The 21,119-nt window shown below is 43.7% G+C and overlaps 1 protein-coding gene across 1 annotated transcript in view; it reads left to right on the top strand.

The window, feature by feature from the left end:
• The window catches only part of LOC126176754 (solute carrier family 22 member 7-like), a 557,899-nt gene that overhangs the window by 200,766 nt on the left and 336,014 nt on the right, over window positions 1-21,119 (top strand). The window contains exon 3 of the mRNA XM_049923922.1: window positions 17,725-17,984. Within this exon, the coding sequence (XP_049779879.1) occupies window positions 17,725-17,984 (260 nt within the window). The remainder of the gene's footprint in view (window positions 1-17,724; window positions 17,985-21,119) is intronic.

Genomic DNA, 21,119 nt, shown 5'->3' on the forward strand with positions numbered 1-21,119 from the left:
CGTGACTCCCTACCACTTTCGCGCAACGACGCTCTGAGCGTGTTTTTTAGGGAATTGACTAGTTTGAACCTGGGACCTGTTGCTGGTAAGGAGACGCCAGACCACACATGACATGTAGAATCCAGGAGAGTTCAGTGAGACTAGCGATGATATAACCAAATACTTAATGATTTCAGCGTCAGCTCCACTGCACTCCCTGTAAAAGAATCTTAATACTAACTAAATTTAGTGGAAGGGGTTCAAGGCTTTCCTATTTTTAGTTAGCTGGTAAAATATCGTCGAAAAAGCAGTTGAGTTTACCATTGGAAATTTTATTCTACTCACAAAACATTGTTTATAAATTGCACTATTGATAAAAGGAAATGTTTTAATACAGGATGGTAAAAACCAACTGCGTTCAACAAAAATGTGAACGAATATTCCCTGAATGGGTTTCCAAGTTCTACAATGGATCAAAGGATGACCTATGCCATATCACATCTATAATCTAGGTTTAAATTACGTTTCACAAAAGAGAAAACTATCAAAATGGTCTACAGCGACCCTCAATTATCTTTAATTACCTATCTAACTTCTCGTAAATTACAGTGGCTGATGTGGCTTCTCAATAACTATATAACAGAAAAATCATCGCGTTTCAGATTTTTACTTCAAGTGGCAAATGTTAACACCATGAGCTTTAATTGATGATCGACACTAGTATTACGCAAAAAGGGGGGGGGGGGTTAACAGATGAGACTTCTGCAGTTCTGAATGAAGCTTTATGCGCTGTTATGCGGCATCGTGTGTGTTCATTACCTTGTCGGTGTTCGTCAGGGGGCGGCGGACAGCACAGCTCCGCTCACCTCGCCGTCTCGGAAGCAACTCCCCCCTAACTTCTCCTTACTACAATTTACCGAAATTGATTTTAAAATAACTATCTGGCTGTGTTTCCATCAGACCAATCATGGTCTCAATGTTAACCTTAAGCTCCGCCTACAAAAATTCTGTCTATCCAATGAGAAACGTTATACTTTTCATGGTGGGGCAATGTTTTTAAAGTTTGCAACGTAACAGAGATGGGAAAAAGTCTCACGCTAAAACTTGCAGCTGGTGTGGTCCTTTAGTGTTATCGTAAGATCTATGCTGTTCTTCTGGAGGGCTCTATCTCTTAACATGGGCTGGGGGGTGGTCCTAGCGGTTAGCTGGCAACGTGGGTGTCCGTCCCTTATCGTAGGGCCTTCCAGCTTAACACGGTTCTGCTCTCGGCTTCTGTTCTCGTTTCTGCCCTCGGAACTGCGTCTGTCTCACGGTGGGAAGGTATGACATGCATTTAGGCATTCTTGTGTTAGTCTGTGGTATTCCATTTGCTCACTCGTTACTCGTATTACTTTGGTTAATTTAATGTCACGATTTATTCGGAGCTATGTGACATACTACTGGATTTGCTTATCATGTTAGGGTTTTCATGGAAGGTGTTGGATTTGCCTGACTCCTTACACACTCTGTGGTAGCAGACGCGTGCTAGGCAGTGTAAAGCAGCCTTGATGAAGGCATCACCTAATACATACCACACAGAGGCCTCGTAACTCTAGTTGAAAGTCAGTTCCTGAAAGGCCATGATTAAAAAATCTGACGTTCGGGATCTTCAGTCTACTTGCAGAAAAGCGTTTAAAATTAGATTAGCTCTGCTTTTTATTCATATTGAAACACATGAAATGGCTATCAAGTCCGTATTTAATATGGTAAAACGTTATCATTCAAAGTTCACTGTCTTTATAACAAATATTCACTCGGAAAACATCCAGAATTTAGCAAGTCCGACTCGACTAATTATCACGTTCTACCAGTCACAGACCCACAACTACCGCGAGTTAAACATTCGGTCGTTTCAGTGGTCTTCTTCGTAAGAGGCGTTCGCTAAAATATTCCGTACAGAGTACGAAACACGCCACGCAGAGCTGTTACTACGACCAGAAAGTTCACACGCTCATATCTCTCAAAGTATTTAATTTAGAAACACCAAACCTTCATCAAATTGTTCGTAGTTCCAGTCGCTTCAATCGCGATGTGTTCGAACCGAATTAGCTCACTATTTCCTCATATTACAGAGTATTTTTATGGAGCGATCTGACATCGTGTTATCCATAGACTCTCTCTCGAGGTACTCTCCCCTCTGCACACTCCTCTTTTCGCGTGGGAACGGCGTGATTCTGATCAGCTGTTGATCTAAATGACCAATCAGAACGTTCCTTCCAGATCATTATCGTGGCAAATCTTGCCTTATCTAATCACTAATTCGATAGTAATTAATGTCAGCAAAACTTAAAATTCTTGTATTTTGTTTAATCAAAATAAACGAAGTGCGAAATATTCTTCAAATTGATAAATAAACTTATTAGGCTTCTAACTTAACAGAGAAAAATAATAGTCCCACACTAAGACAGGTACAGATACATTCATATTGTGATCTGTCTCTGCATTGTGTGCCTAAGAACATGTGGAATAATGTGTGTGTACAACTGGAAGCTCAAACCGGGGAAAGTTGGATCAAGGCAGGCAATGATGACGGAGCCCGCTGTTAATGGTTGCTGTGTATCTGAGGGAGGGATGGACAGTTCGCTAGTCGAAGCGGAAAACGCTCTACATTAAATATCGTGAAGTCACTAATCTGAGTAATAGGCCCAGTTGTAAAGTTCTGTAAGCCAAATGTTCTGTGACCTTGTGCGTTGATCTTAGTAAAATGAGTTCTCTCTTTGAGACGCTATTAGAGCAATACGCTTTATAAAGCAGTATCATGTGGGAAGATAGGCATTGCCCAAAACGACAGCTGTTTCAACAAATAAAGCTATTGATTCATCAGCTATCGACGACCTGAAAAAAATTACATTATTCCAGTGAAAAAATCCATAGTTACTTACATATCGTGGTGTATAAGAAAGATTCGAATATTGAAAACATGGAAACATACTGTCCTCTTCGCATGCTATAATTTTCGAACATCTAGTTTTGATGATTCAAATCGTTTACGATATACGATGGATGTTACGAACATTTTATTCTGTCTTTATCATTTGCTTGTGTAAGCAGTTCTCACTGTACTACCTATAAACCATTTTCTGAAGACTGTAAATAGATATAGTTCTTTTTCCAAATTTAAAGAATTATTCAATATCTTAGCTACATTTTGCAAGGAGCGATGTATGATCATTGTGCACCAAAACCAAACTCATAGCGAGTAGCTCAATTTTATAGGCAATTCATCACGAAGCACTATGGAGCCATTACCAGCTTTCACAGTGTCTTATTAACAACTTGGTCCATGGCTTCTTGTGGTCGGTGGCACCCTCGAAACCTACCAACTCAAATCTGGACTCCTCTGACCAGACCATGGTTTTCCTGTCGTCTAGGGTTCAACCGATATTTCGCCGCACTTACTAACAGATACGTTCGCCGTACGTACCACATTCACTTCTGCGGTACTTTCACGGAATGTTCGTTGTCTGTTAGCACTGACGATGCTACGCAAACGCCACTGCTCTGGGTCGTTAAGTTAAGGCCGCCGGCCACTGCATTGTACGTGGTGAGAGGTAATCCACAGACATACAGAAAACAGGGCAAACGCAGTGCAAGTATGTGGGTGGAGGCGACTAGATGCAGTCGAGTACAGTGCTATACTACGCGTCCCGATCCCAAATACAGGGTGATTCAAAAAGAATACCACAACTTTAGGAATTTAAAACTCTGCAACGACAAAAGGCAGAGCTAAGCACTATCTGTCGGCGAATTAAGGGAGCTATAAAGTTTCATTTAGTTGTACATTTGTTCGCTTGAGGCGCTGTCGACTAGTCGTCAGCGTCAGTTGATGCTAAGATGGCGACCGCTCCACTCAACAGGAAGCTTTTTGTGTTATTGAGTACGGCAGAAATGAATCGACGACAGTTGTTCAGCGTGCATTTCGAACGAAGTATGGTGTTAAACCTCCTGATAGGTGGTGTATTAAACGTTGGTATAAACATTTTACAGAGAATGGGTGTTTGTGCAAAGGGAAAAGTTCTGGACGCCCGAGAACGAGTGATGAAAATGTAGCACGCATCCAGCAAGCATTTGTTCGCAGCCCAGGAAAACCGACTCGCAGAGCTAGCAGAGAGCTGCAAATTCCACAATCAACTGTATGGAGAGTCCTACGAAAAAGGTTAGTTATGAAACCTTATCGTCTGAAATTGGTTCAAGCACTGTCTGCAGCTGATAAGATTAAAAGAATCGATTTCTGTGATTTTATACTTGCTCAAATGGAAACAGATGAATCTTTCGTTTCAAATATTGTGTTTAGTGATGAAGCAACTTTCCATACTAACGGGAAAGTCAACCGTCACAATGTCTGTATATGGGGCACTGAGAATCCGCGGGGAACAACTCAGTATGAACGTGACTCGCCTAAGGTGAACGTTTTCTGTGCCATTTCAGCCTATAAAGTTTTTGGTCCCATTTTCTTCGAAGGTGCTACTGTAACTGGACTACAGTATCTGGAGATGTTAGAGAATTGGCTGTTCCCTCAGCTCGAACAAGAAGCACAACAATTCATATTTCAGCAGGATGGAGCGCCACCACATTGGCACTTATTTGTCTGTAACTACCTGAACGTCAACTACCCGAGGCGATGGATCGGCCGCCAGGCAGCCCGTGACAGAGCACTTCATCACTGGCCTCCAAGAAGCCCTGATCTTACCCCCTGCGATTTTTTCTTATGGGGGTATGTTAAGGATATGGTGTTTCGGCCACCTCTCCCAGCCACCATTGATGATTTTAAACGAGAAATAACAGCATCTATCCAAACTGTTACGCCTGATATGCTACAGAGAGTGTGGAACGAGTTGGAGTATCGGGTTGATATTGCTCGAGTGTCTGGAGGGGGCCATATTGAACATCTCTGAACTTGTTTTTGAGTGAAAAAAACCTTTTTAAATACTCTTTGTAATGATGTATAACAGAAGGTTATATTATGTTTCTTTCATTAAATACACATTTTTAAAGTTGTGGTATTCTTTTTGAATCACCCTGTATAGTGGATTTGCGCTAGGTGTTGGCAGCTGTACTACGAGGGTCACTCCAAAAGATGCACACTATTTTTTTTAAATCCATCTTTTATTCTACATGTTTGAAAGTTTTACAGTGTGTAGATACATCCTTTAGGAACCATATTTTCATTTCTCCACATCATTTCCATCTCTCTCAACTGCCTTACGCCATCTTGGAACCAGCGCCTGTATACCCGCACGGTAATATTCTGAACCAACCTGTTGGAGCCACTGTTTGGCAGCGTGCACAAGGGAGTCATCATCTTTAAACCTTGTTCCACGAAGAGAGTCTTTCAGTTTCTGATAGAGATGATAGGCGGATGGAGCCAGGTCAGGACTGTAAGGCGGGGGTTTCAGTGTTGTCCATCCGAGTTTTGTGATCGCTTTCCATGGTTTTTTGACTGATATGTTGCCGTGCATTGTCGTGCAACAGCAAAACATCCTGCTTTTGCCGATGTGGTCGAACACGACTCAGTCGAGCTTGAAGATTCTTCAGTGTCGTCACATATGCATAAGAATTTATGGTGGTTCCACTTGGCATGATGTCCACAAGCAAGAGTACTTCGGAATCGAAAAACACCGTAGCCCTAACTTTTACAGCAGAAGGTGTGGTTTTGAATTTTTTTTTCTTGGGTGAATTTGCGTGATGCCACTCCATTGATTGCCTCTCCGTCTCTGGTAAAAAATGATGGAGCCATGTTTCATCACCTGTCACAATTCGTCCAAGAAATTCGTCTCCACCATTCTCGTACTGTTCCAAAAGTTCGCTGCATACCATTTTTCTTGTTTCTTTGTGAGCCACTGTCAACATCCTGGGAATTCAACTGGCACAAACCTTTCTTAACGCCAACACTTTCAGTATTCTGCAAACACTTCCTTCCCCTATCCCAACGTAGCGTGACAATTCGTTCACTGTGATGCGTCTGTCAGCAGTCACCAATTCGTTAACTCTCTGTGTGCAGTACGAGGCCTGCCGCTGTGAGGACAATCCTCAATATTGCCGTGCCCGCTACCATCAGGTAACCTGCTTGCCCACCGACTAACTGTACTACGGCCGACAGCAGCATCTCCATACTACAGTGCTGCAACGCTCCATGTTTGACCGGTCACGGCTCGCCTGTTGACGGGAGGACCGAGCCGCTCGTGTCCGGCCCCACACGACTCGGCTCGGTCACGTACTCGGCCCATGTCTGATGTCCGGATTCCGGACACGCGGATAACCGAGCATGGCCGGTCACCGCTGACGACTCACGGCGCCGCGCCCCAGCTCGCTGCACTGTACTCTACTCTACAAATCCAACGCCTCTCTCTCTCTCTCTCTCTCTCTCTCTCTCTCTTTTAATACAAAAGTAACGTTTCCAAGAACGGGTACGTTACACAGATAAATTCATGGAGCACTTTCTTTTATAATATTTACTTCCGTCTTCCTAACGTCCACGAATTTTGTTGTAAACAAAACATTGATCACAAGAGACCAATCTGTCTTAATGTAATGAAATGTAAGCGTCAAATAGTGCACCTGATTATGCGATCAGTCCGCATATCAACTGTCGCAGCACATGTTTTATTAATAACTTCCGCAATAACAGAAGGCATTATACTGTTTCGTATTGCATCAGCTTGTTCTTTGACATGTCTGCTTATAGTAGAGGGATGTGGCATGGCACCTGCCACGTTAACTTTTCCATAATGCGCACCTAGCTGTATTAATTCTTGGCCTAGTTCTCTGAAACCTTCACCGCAAACAGCATTAAAAGGTCTCATATCTTTAGCACACATTGCAACACACTTTGCTGTAATACTATTTTTTATTACTGCCGGTATTCCTGAAGGAGCTGTATCTTTGTGAGGTTTCTTGCAACTGTGTTTCTTTAAAAGAGTGGTTCCCGATTGGAAACACAATAATGTGGAGCAGTTTATGCACGATACGTACCCAGTAGACGCACTGTTTTCGTCTACAACCACCAAAAATATGCTCCGTACTTGGCTTTTTAGACCTTCCCGTCTCTTCAACGTGTAAACATTGATTTCAATCTTACGTCTTACTGCGCTGGTTTCCTCGCACTGCATAATTGCAGAGAGAGAGAGAGAGACACACCACAAATGAGAAGCCCGTACTGGCTGCAGTCTCACACGGATAATGACACGTGTAATGTGTTTGAAGATGCGTGCTACGTATTCGGTCACGGCTTCTATGCTCGGTCACTAGAACTAGTGCGGGCAGCCTATCCAGTTAGGGTGTGCTCGCCCCATCTCGTATTTTGTGCTCGCTTACTCGGTCATGCAGGACTCTACTCCATACATCTTTTTCAGCCTCTTGTGGATGTTTCCCACTGTCTCGTTTTCACACTACAGGAATTCTATGACAGCACGTTGTTTCTGACGAACGTCTAGTGTAGCAGCCGTCTTGAAGACATTCTGTGACGGCGCCAATCACGGGAACAGGTTGAACTAAGTTTGAAAACATGCGGGAAGGATGTATCTACACACTGTAAAACTTTCACACATGCAGAATGAAAACTGTATTTTTACAAAAATAGTGTGCATTTACAAGCAGCTTTAGAACACGGAACGAGAAGTTATGTCATGAGAGCGGGGGTAGAAGTGACATAAAAAAAATCGATAGAATTGCGAAAAATGATGGAAAATACGTATAAATTGAGGAAAAACACGCTGAAATGCGGGGAAATTGAGAAAGTAATTGCGTGTCTGCTGGTTGACGCAGAACAATTCTTGTTAAAGGGGACAAGTATGCGACAACAATAGGAATCCGAGAAAACGTCGACATGGAAGCGAAAGGAACCAGGGAAACAGTTACACTCCTGGAAATTGAAATAAGAACACCGTGAATTCATTGTCCCAGGAAGGGGAAACTTTATTGACACATTCCTGGGGTCAGATACATCACATGATCACACTGACAGAACCACAGGCACATAGACACAGGCAACGGAGCATGCACAATGTCGGCACTAGTACAGTGTATATCCACCTTTCGCAGCAATGCAGGCTGCTATTCCCCCATGGAGACGATCGTAGAGATGCTGGATGTAGTCCTGTGGAACGGCTTGCCATGCCATTTCCACCTGGCGCCTCAGTTGGACCAGCGTTCGTGCTGGACGTGCAGACCGCGTGAGACGACGCTTCATCCAGTCCCAAACATGCTCAATGGGGGACAGATCCGGAGATCTTGCTGGCCAGGGTAGTTGACTTACACCTTCTAGAGCACGTTGGGTGGCACGGGATACATGCGGACGTGCATTGTCCTGTTGGAACAGCAAGTTCCCTTGCCGGTCTAGGAATGGTAGAACGATGGGTTCGATGACGGGTTGGATGTACCGTGCACTATTCAGTGTCCCCTCGACGATCACCAGTGGTGTACGGCCAGTGTAGGAGATCGCTCCCCACACCATGATGCCAGGTGTTGGCCCTGTGTGCCTCGGTCGTATGCAGTCCTGATTGTGGCGCTCACCTGCACGGCGCCAAACACGCATACGACCATCATTGGCACCAAGGCAGAAGCGACTCTCATCGCTGAAGACGACACGTCTCCATTCGTCCCTCCATTCACGCCTGTCGCGACACCACTGGAGGCGGGCTGCACGATGTTGGGGCGTGAGCGGAAGACGGCCTAACGGTGTGCGGGACCGTAGCCCAGCTTCATGGAGACGGTTGCGAATGGTCCTCGCCGATACCCCAGGAGCAACAGTGTCCCTAATTTGCTGGGAAGTGGCGGTGCGGTCCCCTACGGCACTGCGGAGGATCCTACGGACTTGGCGTGCATCCGTGCGTCGCTGCGGTCCGGTCCCAGGTCGACGGGCACGTGCACCTTCCGCCGACCACTGGCGACAACATCGATGTACTGTGGAGACCTCACGCCCCACGTGTTGAGCAATTCGGCGGTACGTCCACCCGGCCTCCCGCATGCCCACTATACGCCCTCGCTCAAAGTCCGTCAACTGCACATACGGTTCACGTCCACGCTGTCGCGGCATGCTACCAGTGTTAAAGACTGCGATGGAGCTGCGTATGCCACGGCAAACTGGCTGACACTGACGGCGGCGGTGCACAAATGCTGCGCAGCTAGCGCCATTCGACGGCCAACACCGCGGTTCCTGGTGTGTCCGCTGTGCCGTGCGTGTGATCATTGCTTGTACAGCCCTCTCGCAGTGTCCGGAGCAAGTATGGTGGGTCTGACACACCGGTGTCAATGTGTTCTTTTTTCCATTTCCAGGAGTGTACTTTTTTCCATCGAGGCAGCATTCTACTGTATGTCTACTGAGGTAACAGTGATATACGCGAGTTGCTTCTGTATTTGACGCTTTTAAGGAAAACAGAAACCGTTTGCCTCTAAACTGACATACATCTTCGTTAAAGGATAACAGAGAGTGGACGGGGTGATCGACTGAGATGGAGCTGTAACGAGGTACGATTTAATGGGAGACTGATGGTGCATTGTAGAGGGAGAGGGATATGTTGGCGCGGGCCCTTTGGGCATTTATTCTCCAGTTTTGTCAGGATGTATCAGTCGCGTGGCGTAGTCTGCATTCGAATCGGATACAACCACGTGTTCTATATTTGACTTAGGCCACTGCCTACTTGCGATCGTTAACAGCAAACCTCTCCGTCATCAGTGGGCTTCCATCTCATGTGTGATGAAACGTGACCATCCTGTTTCGACACATTCCTCTCAAGGAACGAAGATTTATGCGATGTACTCCATTCCCTTGTCGCATCTTGGGTATAAAATCGGGACTTTAGTTTTATAACTAAGATGATTCTAAGTTAGCGATAGGTGTTCGTGAGGCACTGCAATCCCCATGTATACATCTGCTTGACAGATGTCCTGTTTACAGAGTTAGTGGAGGCATGATGCGTAATTTCACATGTCGTTCGCCGCTGCTATGCGTTTATCTATTTCCTTGTAAGAGGTATTCTCCATTACTAACATCATTTTATATAGGACTGATGCGAGCATAGTATAATTTCTGAACCTTGATCGGATATGAACAGTGGACGCTATACATCTCTGGAGAGCTACATTTTGCATGTATCACACCCAGCCACTGTTTTAAGGAAGTAGTTTTTTTGTTTTACAGTTTGTTACCATAGTTTATCTTAGAGAAACCTGCAAGAAGGATGTATGTCATGCGCTTGAGATATATTTCTTACACTGGAATATTAACAGCGCTATACGAGGTGCATTCAAGTTCTAAGGCCTCCGATTTTTTTTTCTAATTAACTACTCACCCGAAATCGATGAAACTGGCGTTACTTCTCGACGTAATCGCCCTGCAGACGTACACATTTTTCACAACGCTGACGCCGTGATTCCATAGCAGCGGCGAAGGCTTCTTTAGGAGTCTGTTTTGACCACTGGAAAATCGCTGAGGCAATAGCAGCACCGCTGGTGAATGTGCGGCCACGGAGAGTGTCTTTCATTGTTGGAAAAAGCCAAAAGTCACTAGGAGCCAGGTCAGGTGAGTAGGGAGCATGAGGAATCACTTCAAAGTTGTTATCACGAAGAAACTGTTGTGTAACGTTAGCTCGATGTGCGGGTGCGTTGTCTTGGTCTTCCCGGACGTTTTTGATGCAGTGCAGGAAGGAATTTGTCCTTCAAAACATTTTCGTAGGATGCACCTGTTACCGTAGTGCCCTTAGGAATGCAATGGGTAAGGATTACGCCCTCGCTGTCCCAGAACATGGACACCATCATTTTTTCAGCACTGGCGGTTACCCGAAATTTTATTGGTGGCGGTGAATCTGTGTGCTTCCATTGAGCTGACTGGCGCTTTGTTTCTCGATTGAAAAATGGCATCCACGTCTCATCCATTGTCACAACCGACGAAAAGAAAGTCCCATTCGTGCTGTCGTTGCGCGTCAACATTGCTCGGCAACATGCCACACGGGCAGCCGTGTGGTCGTCCGTCAGCATTCGTGGCACCCACCTGGATGACACTTTTCGCATTTTCAGGTCGTCATGCAGGATTGTGTGCACGGAACCCACAGAAATGCCAACTCTGGAGGCGATCTGTTCGACAGTCATTCGGCGATCCCCCAAAACAATTCTCTCCACTTTCTCGATCATGTCGTCAGACCGGCTTGTGCGAGCCCGAGGTTGTTTCGGTTTGTTGTCACACGATGTTCTGCCTTCATTAAACTGTCGCACCCAAGAACGCACTTTCGACGCATCCATAACTCCATCACCACATGTCTCCTTCAACTGTCGATGAATTTCAATTGGTTTCACACCACGCAAATTCAGAAAACGAATGATTGCACGCTGTTCAAGTAAGGAAAACGTCGCCATTTTAAGTATTTAAAACAGGTCTCATTCTCGCCGCTGGCGGAAAAATTCCATCTACCGTACGGTGCTGCCATCTCTGGGACGTATTGACAATGAATGCGGCCTCATTTTAAAACAATGTGCATGTTTCTATCTCTTTCCAGTCCGGAGAAAAAAAATCGGCGGCCTTAGAACTTGAATGCACCTCGTACAGTATATGTTTGTGTTGCGACATGTGCAAAGGAAATGACTATGTCCAGTCGCAAGGAAGGTATGGGTTTCACATGGAATACTGTGATAGCAAAGGGGAGAGTATGTCAAGTCATTGTAACTGTACAGATATTTCTATTTCCAGAGCCACAGCCATCAGCAAGGAATATTTCCGATACTTCACTCATTGTTGATTGTCATACAACTGAGGTCACAATAGCAACATTCAATTGTAAGTACAGCGATCAAATATATATGCGACCAATTTCCTAGGTTGATGATTCTGCCTATGCATGCTTGGCGTGCAGCGCCGGTGGCATGTGGTGGTAATGATTAATGTTTCCCATTAACAGCAGGAGCTGCCGAAATAGAAAGGCCTGTTGGGATGCAGGAATGTAGTTGAATGAACCGATTCGTCCTCTAGACGACCAAATAGCGAACTAATACTTACTACGTGTTGGGCAACTTTCGTGATTGCATGACAATTTTAGAAGATTCAATATGGAGATGTGTTTGCGATGGACCATTATTCTCTCCCATGTAAATTGTCTGAGTGACTGCTTCTTCACATTTCCCATCTTTATTTGGTTGAGAGAAGATCGATTGTGTTGTGTGTTGAGTGCATCTAGCAGCAGAAAGACGGGTGGAGGTCACGTTTGCTGGTTCTCTAGACATGAGAAACACCTTAGTTGATTTTGTAAATTACGATGATGATTTGGAATCTGTTAAATCACCGACATCGGTATTCACGAGTGAAAATATCAGTTTCGTCATTTGTTTCCGAGTTTTCACGTAAAGGTCTTAACAGGCGGGATAAGTTTCTAGTTACTCAATGGCTCACAATGATTTCTTACTCAGGGGAAAATTGTGTGATCTGGGTGGGTGGAAGCTATGCATGGAATGCACTGACGCAAACCCCGACTTGGCACTCTGAATATATATAAAAGGTGCCATTGTGTGTTGGCTGGACTTACAAGTATCGAAAGTACAAAAAGTTTCGTGGAAGTGGTGAAATCGATAAACTGAAAAGACTCTAGAGCTTTTTAAAATTATAATTACATCCTTTATTCATTGACAAGTATGTGATGGCAGGAGGCTTTTTGCAGTGTGAAAACGACACCCAGCTGGTGCAAGTGTGGACGTATCATAATTTTTTATACACCTATAACTGATAATCAAAAATGTTATGCTGCTGCTTGAACATAAAGAGAGTGTGGCTTATGTTCCAACATATCACCAGATGTTTGTGGGACGTAATCAAACTACTATTCATGTAAAAGAAAACTTTATATGTCTAGTCGTAAGGGAAGGACACATTCAACATGGTGAATTGTGATTTCAATGCACTGAGGAGTCCATCCGAACGTAAGTGGTGATAGATTCATTTCGTAAACAGCTGCACAATATAGTAATGCAAGTGTTCAACTGGATCTGCTATAGTGTACAAACAAGACAGGTAATACGGCTGTGACAATACATCCCCTCATCCGCACCCTTAAGCATACCCTCGCATTTTCATCGTTGTTCTATCGATAGTGATGTTGAATTCAGTACACCAGCCCGCAACAGTGGTGTCTTTCCAAGCATTACGTCCGCAGGTGCGGTATTCATTACCGCATAGTGCCGGATGCCTGTCCTTCATAACAGTTGTTTGAGAGAATCTTGGCAGGATGCAGCACCTTCCAGAAGCACTGATTCAAAGACTTTGTCAAATACTTTCCTAGGACTGAGGAGAATAGAGATATATAGCCGGTGTGAGTGTAGGCAACCCGTAACTTTTTCGGGTGTTGTACAGATATAAATGGTAACTGCACTGTTTGTGTAAAATGTGTACATATTGCAGTGTAATGTTCTGTGGCTTATGTTGGGCATGACCAGAGAAAATAAGTGTGTGTCCTATCATGAGGGACGTATAGATTCAGCACATCCATAGCTGCAAGGTTATGAGAGATTTTTATGTGGAAAATTATGTGCCTATAGATACTCAGATTCATTCCAGTACCACAGCCATCAAGAGGAGACATTACCGGTACATCTATCGGTGTCAGACTGCAGAAGCAATCGTAATATTTAATTGTAGTTACACTGGTAAATATGTTCCTGGTTCCCAATATTCTTGTGAGTCTTGTATGTATTTGATGATCTGTAGACAACTTTTGTGACGTTTAACTGTCAGTGCTATATGGCGATGTGTACAAAATAGTTTTTTGACACTGAAAGTCTTGTCTGCAGGAAACAATGGTAGGCAGAGCTCCCACACTGGCAGCAGCAGCGGTTTGATGGGTAAATTCAGTGACAGATGGGCTGTCCCATAAGGATTGCAAGGAAAAATACACCCTTAAAGGATTGCAAGGAAAAATACACCCTGTGCTATTCTGAGAAGCACTGCAACATCTCTCTCGACATTGGACCCACACCGCAGCTATGTGTCATCACAGCAGCAATGGTGCCTAGGTGAACACGTATTTTGACAGGTATTTCTCGGGTGTCATGCATGAAAGAGATGCCGCCTTCTCATGCTTGCGGGACCCGAATGGACACCTGTGCGTGGCTCGGCAGTTGATAGCCGTGTCATCACTTCGCGGGGGCTGCCGGTGCACCCGGACCTTGGCATCGCCGACGGGCAATGGGATGTACACTCCTGGAAATGGAAAAAAGAACACATTGACACCGGTGTGTCAGACCCACCATACTTGCTCTGTACACTGCGAGAGGGCTGTACAAGCAATGATCACACGCACGGCACAGCGGACGCACCAGGAACCGCGGTGTTGGCCGTCGAATGGCGCTAGCTGCGCAGCATTTGTGCACCGCCGCCGTCAGTGTCAGCCAGTTTGCCGTGGCATACGGAGCTCTATCGCAGTCTTTAACACTGGTAGCATGCCTCGACATCGTGGACGTGAACCGTATGTGCAGTTGACGGACTTTGAGCGAGGGCGTATAGTGGGCATGCGGGAGGCCGGGTGGACGTACCGCCGAATTGCTCAACACGTGGGGCATGAGGTCTCCACAGTACATCGATGTTGTCGCCAGTGGTCGGCGGAAGGTGCACGTGCCCGTCGACCTGGGACTGGACCGCAGCGACGCACGGATGCACGCCAAGACCGTAGGACCCTACGCAGTGCCGTAGGGGACCGCACCGCCACTTCCCAGCAAATTAGGGACACTGTTGCTCCTGGGGTATCGGCGAGGACAATTCGCAACCGTCTCCATGAAGCTGGGCTATGGTCCCGCAGACCGTTAGGCCGTCTTCCGCTCACGCCCCAACATCGTGCAGCCCGCCTCCAGTGGTGTCGCGACAGGCGTGAATGGAGGGACGAATGGAGACGTGTCGTCTTCAGCGATGAGAGTCGCTTCTGCCTTGGTGCCAATGATGGTCGTATGCGTGTTTGGCGCCGTGCAGGTGAGCGCCACAATCAGGACTGCATACAACCGAGGCACACAGGGCCAACACCCGGCATCATGGTGTGGGGAGCGATCTCCTACACTGGCCGTACACCACTGGTGATCGTCGAGGGGACACTGAATAGTGCACGGTACATCCAAACCGTCATTGAACCCATCGTTCTACCATTCCTAGACCGGCAAGGGAACTTGCTGTTCCAACAGGACAATGCACGTCCGCATGTATCCCGTGCCACCCAACGTGCTCTAGAAGGTGTAAGTCAACTACCCTGGCCAGCAAGATCTCCGGATCTGTCCCCCATTGAACATGTTTGGGACTGGATGAAGCGTCGTCTCACGCGGTCTGCACGTCCAGCACGAACGCTGGTCCAACTGAGGCGCCAGGTGGAAATGGCATGGCAAGCCGTTCCACAGGACTACATCCAGCATCTCAACGATCGTCCCCATGGGAGAATAGCAGCCTGCATTGCTGTGAAAGGTGGATATACACTGTACTAGTGCCGACATTGTGCATGCTCTGTTGTCTGTGTCTATGTGCCTGTGGTTCTGTCAGTGTGATCATGTGATGTATCTGACCCCAGTGATGTGTCAATAAAGTTTCCCCTTCCTGGGACAACGAATTCATGGTGTTCTTATTTCAAATTCCAGGAGTGTATTTTTTATTAGTGACCTTTTCTTTAAACTATATTCCATTGATTTCACAGACTAATAGGATGCCACGAATTTAAAAAAAACTACCCCATACATGTGAAGAATATCGATTTAATTAATTTGCATAGATTTTTTATATCAACATAGTATTAGCAGTACAATAGTGAAGGAGAGGATGTGTGTGAGTGGGCAACATGGAGCAGAACAGCAGGTTAAGTGCAGAACACTACATTAATTTGAATAAGTTTTATGTAAAATGCAGTACAATAGTTTAAGGGGGTTGGTGACAAAGAAGAATGCGCCATAAATGACGTTCAAAACCATCTGAAATTCGAAAAGTGTATCAGAAAATGGTGAGAGGACATGTATAATTACTTAATTTGGTATCAAGGGCGGTACAATAGTTTAAGGAAATGAGGGTGATATGGAAAACCACTAAACATAACAATAGGTTAAGTGGTGACAAACTGCAAACATTAGGTTAAGGCACCTAGAGTACAGTGCTGAACATTAGGTCATGCAACATGTTTGCCCCATGTAATTGCTTCTTACAAGACCTACTTGTTACCAAACACCAGAGAATGATGAGCAAGAGAAATCCATCCCCCACAAACTGGATGCTTTGTAAATAAATAATATATCCTTTAATTTCCTGTTATGAGATCCTTCCTCTCCACCAATTTCCATATATTCCATACACAGCAATCGATTTCTAGACAAATTCTTTAACTAAATAATTTAACTATATTCCATACACTGCCATAAATAATTAAATAATATTCTATACATTTTCTAAAGTGTTTAATCAATATTCCACACACTGCAACCGCATTTGCTCCAAATCACTGATCAATTGAGTCTCTTGTCCTGCCAATTTCTGGGAGAGATGTTGGGAGGGGAGGGGGCTTACCAGAGGGGGAGAAGTTAATTAATTGATTAGTTTAATTAAGTAGTCAATCAAATTGATAAAAGTGAGAGAGGCTATCCAATAACTCAGACCTGAAAGTGTACCTGTAGCAGCGAGGGTGAGGTTTCCTGAGGAGGGATGGGAGTTGGACGGGGCAGGGAAGCAATAGGTTAAGTTCCTGTCAATCAAAATGAAGGATCCTTTAAGTAGAACAATAGGTTAAGTACCTGTCATTCAAAGGAGAACGATAGGTTTGTCCCTGAGTGCATACCTGCCTCTCAGGTAGGCAACCCACACAAACAAAATGCGCTGATGGCTGCTTTGCTCTACTACTCAAATGTACTGTTCGCTAATGAGGTTTCACTTCAACATGCTATAAGTTACTACAGCATTAGGAGACTATTGTAAATGGTGAAGGAGAATTTATTATTGATTACTGAAGTCTCTGTTATATGTATCTGTTGTGTTCATTAAAGTTACAGAAAAATGCTATGAACTTATGCATCAACCTAATAGCTGCTTGCATGAGGGCCAGAGGTGGATCAACGTGATATTGAAGCATCCAGTTTCTCATGACCTGTTTGCTTGCAGTCTACACATTACACCATACCTACTAATTTCCATCCCATTTGGATAATTTCTCCGTGGTGCGTCATTTCTTCATTTTATTTTCTTTTTTTTTGTCCTAGAGTGTATTGCTGCACAGTCGTTGTTAATCTCGAAATAGTAACGACATAACACTGAACTCACAGAGCATATAAGCTACTGGATGTACTAGTAATACCTCAAACACCCAATACCGACACAAGTTAATCACATGCACATAGGAATTGAATTCAACAAACAAAGAAACCACTAATTGTAAGAGAAAACAGCAATAAAATGGACTGAGCGATTATACACAAAAATAAAAAACTTAAATAAATAAAACTGATTGAAATATTTCGAAATAAATTAGGGTCAATGAGACTGGTAACTTTTGCTGCTGTGGTAATTGGAAACAGGACCAGATAACTCTACAGACACAAAAAAACTATTGCCCACATGCTCTACCAGCAGACTATGGCACTCGCTGCCTGATGCTGCAGGTAAATATGTTTTGTAGGCACAAACAAAAAATAAATGTCTGCCTGTCTTGCTGGGGAGTCATTACCACTCCCTGTCAGTGTGGGTGATAATAACACCGCCGTTTCGTTATTCATTTTCAGGAGAGGACTGCAATCCCAGAATGCAATACAAAAACAAAGGCTTCTCCAGCATTCGAGGAGGTCCTGGAAGCCATTGGGTCCAGGGGGAAGTTCCAGATGAGGCTGAATATCGTTTTCGTTTGCATTGCCTCATGCTTCGACCAGATGAGTGTCAACATGTTCTACCTGGCTATTCAGACTCCTGATCACTGGTGCTACGTCCCTGGCAGGGAACTTTCCAACCTTTCAGTTGAGGAGTGGAAGAACCTCACCATACCGAGGTTTGTAGTGGTAAATATTTTAGATTTCATCGATCGAATGTTCCATCGGTTGTTGGTAGAATCTTTAATACTTTATGGATGAAAACACACACGATACTTGTGTAATATTATATAGTATTTATTATTTATTTCACAAATCGTTTTTTGCCTTTTATGCAATCATCAGGTACAAAGGTATGTGGTGCAGTGAAGTTTTATTGGACATTTTAAACTAGAATATCTGCAGAGTATCTCAATTTCCAGAGATGAAAAATGTCAACGTTAAGTTTAAGAGTAAAACAAGAGGGACTGTTTCAGTGTAAATGCGGTATAAGATTATTTAACTGAGATAAAATAAAGGAAGGAAGACGAACATTTTTCAAGTAAATTAAATTAATGAACATATGTCCATCACACCAAGCTTAGTACTGAATGACCAGGCGCAGCTCCCACTACTAACTGCAGATGTTCCTTATAACCCCATCCAGGCCATGTGGTAAATTCCTCCCCTTACTCACGCACCCCATTTTCCTCTATTTCAGTTACTATATTGTCTTATGTTGTGTGAAAAAATACATTGTGTAATCACACATGACTGGCTCACCTGCTTAATTTCTCTAATACAACTTATCTGTTTGTAATGTAGGAGCTATTAAAGACAAAATTATTTTTTTCAGCCACATCTTTGGAATATGTAAACAAATTTTACTGTTGAATTTATTTTCTTCTATGAACAACTGTTGTAATTTGTATATAGCTAATGTGTAACTTGTTTTACCTTGGTTAAATGGTCGTACATCGCATTTACACTGAAATAATCCCTCATGTTTTATTCCTAAACCTAACTTCGGAAATGGAGATAATCTGTAGACGCACCAGTTTAAAGTATTTGATCCAACAAAATTTCACTGTATCACATACTTTAACTTCGTAACTGATGATCACGTAAAAGCTGAAATCGGTTTGAGAAATAAATAATGTATGTTGTAGGATATTACACCATCGTTGTGTATATTGCCATTCAAATTTTGGCTTTCATCTACTACAGTTGCCTGTTTATTCCATGGTATGTGAAACACAGTAAGTACAGCTTATTATAGGTGTGTGTACCGCATAAAATGATAAAAGATGGCACAGACCAATCCTGGTTTAACGTTATCATTCGGAATACGTAGCGTAAACAGAAAACGTTGCACTTTCAATATTAAAAAGTAATATATTGTTGGCGCAGCTTGCTTACTGAAACACAGGACATGTGTAAAGGGTGCAACTACTTTCAGAATAAGATCTCGGAGAAAAATCTATCAGAAAATCCAGAGAAGTTACGGTTCTATGACACATTGTAAAGGCAACGTTTGGATACAGAGCTTCTGCCTAGTTCTTCACACAAGAGTCTAGTGTCAAAAATGTAACAGCAGACAGAAAGTGGGAACATTAATCTCCAAATTTAAAAATGAGTTCAGCCGTAAGGATACTTCTAATGTAACGTTGTCTGACCATCGTACGCACAAAAATAACCACTACCAGTACTGAAAAGCAGTTTAGACCATCCACTGCGAAGACTGCTCCAGAAAAATCTCTATTACAAACAACTTTATGCGGAGGGTAACTATAGCTCAGAGTCATTGTGAATAATAATTACAATACTCAACACTCAATAACCATTCAAATTATCACAAAAATTATAAAAATTAAAAAGTCAAGAATAGTGGGGTATTTCCAAAAACCACTGATCTGTATCAAGGTGATTTATTCCTACCCTTTCAAAATTTCACTCAGTGATTTGTATTCTTGGCAGATGAACTTTAAATGCATCTGACGTGAAACCGGTAGCTTCGTATAAAGCACTTTTCATACTGCTATGCGGCTTCTGGAAACACCTTATCGTTCTTGACTTTTTAGTTGTTATAATTTTTATGATAATTCGAATGGTTTTTGAATGTTGACTGTTGTCAAATTGCTGTTAGCTTCTACACCGAATATGCTGCAGAAAGTGCTCCTTTTTATTGCTTATCTGTACCAATAATCTCTCAGTAACAAAACAGGTGCACAGAATCTATATCTCCATACACACTCTGCAAACCACCGTGAAAAGCACGGTTGTACAACATGTTAAGATGTTTACCTTTTCCATTCACGGGAAAGTGATTGCTTAGTTGTCTCTATGCTCGCTGTAATTAGTCTTCTTTTGTCTTCGAAGTACAAAATACGTAGGAGGTATGGTACATTCCTTGGTTTGTCAGTTAAAAATAGTTCTTGAAACTTAGTAAATAGGATGTAGGGTATAGTTGACTTTTATCTTCAAGCATTTTGTAAGCGGCCTGTGACGGGGGTGGGGGTGGGTTGCGTGCGAGGGGTGGTGGAGCTAAACACAGACAATTCCTCATACGACTATACACCACGTTACATAGCACATGCACATGGCCACAATTTTCTATGACCGAGCGTGTAGACCTCACGTACCTATCTCCTCTCTGCACTTGTTCCCTTTTTGTTCCAACCACCAACTAAAGATGGATCTGATATGTTTCTTTACTAATTAGCTGCAGGTTGAGGGAGCATACAATACACATAGCCAGAACCACAAACATCTGGTAAACACTCACATTTGTTCCACCAGTGCAATGTGGGCTGCACTGTTCACACAAAAGGTGTAACTAAGTGCGTACATGACAACTCGTACTTTTCGGAGAGTAAATTCTCGGCTTCTGTTGGTCACAGAGACAAGGGGTCAAGTGTTCTGGATAGCCTTAACCCTAGAGACCATTTGTATACTTTGGGAATAACGGACATGCTGTCCCTTCTTGTTTTTCTTTCCGTTTTGGCAATTTGAGGACAACGTTAATTCGCGTCAAGTATCTTTTCTTCTGGGCTATCTCATTGTCCAATATTCTTTTATTCCCGTGCTTTGCAACCTTCTGTCTTCTGTCTTATGACTTTGCTGTGGGTCTAGTTTCGTCTTCGAAACCTGTGAAAGCCTAGATTTTTTTATTTAAAAATTACTCTTTTGTATTACCTGTTTCCTGTATTCCCATTTCCTCTAACCGCCTTTGCACCTCTAGGACCCAGTGTACTTTGGTTTTCTTGTCCACCAGAAAATTATTTGCTGTGTTAACCTCCCATGGTCCATTCTGAGGATGTGTCCAAAGATCAGAC

This window comes from Schistocerca cancellata, chromosome 3 (assembly GCF_023864275.1).
Source record: "Schistocerca cancellata isolate TAMUIC-IGC-003103 chromosome 3, iqSchCanc2.1, whole genome shotgun sequence".
In the NCBI taxonomy this organism is placed as follows: domain Eukaryota; kingdom Metazoa; phylum Arthropoda; class Insecta; order Orthoptera; family Acrididae; genus Schistocerca; species Schistocerca cancellata.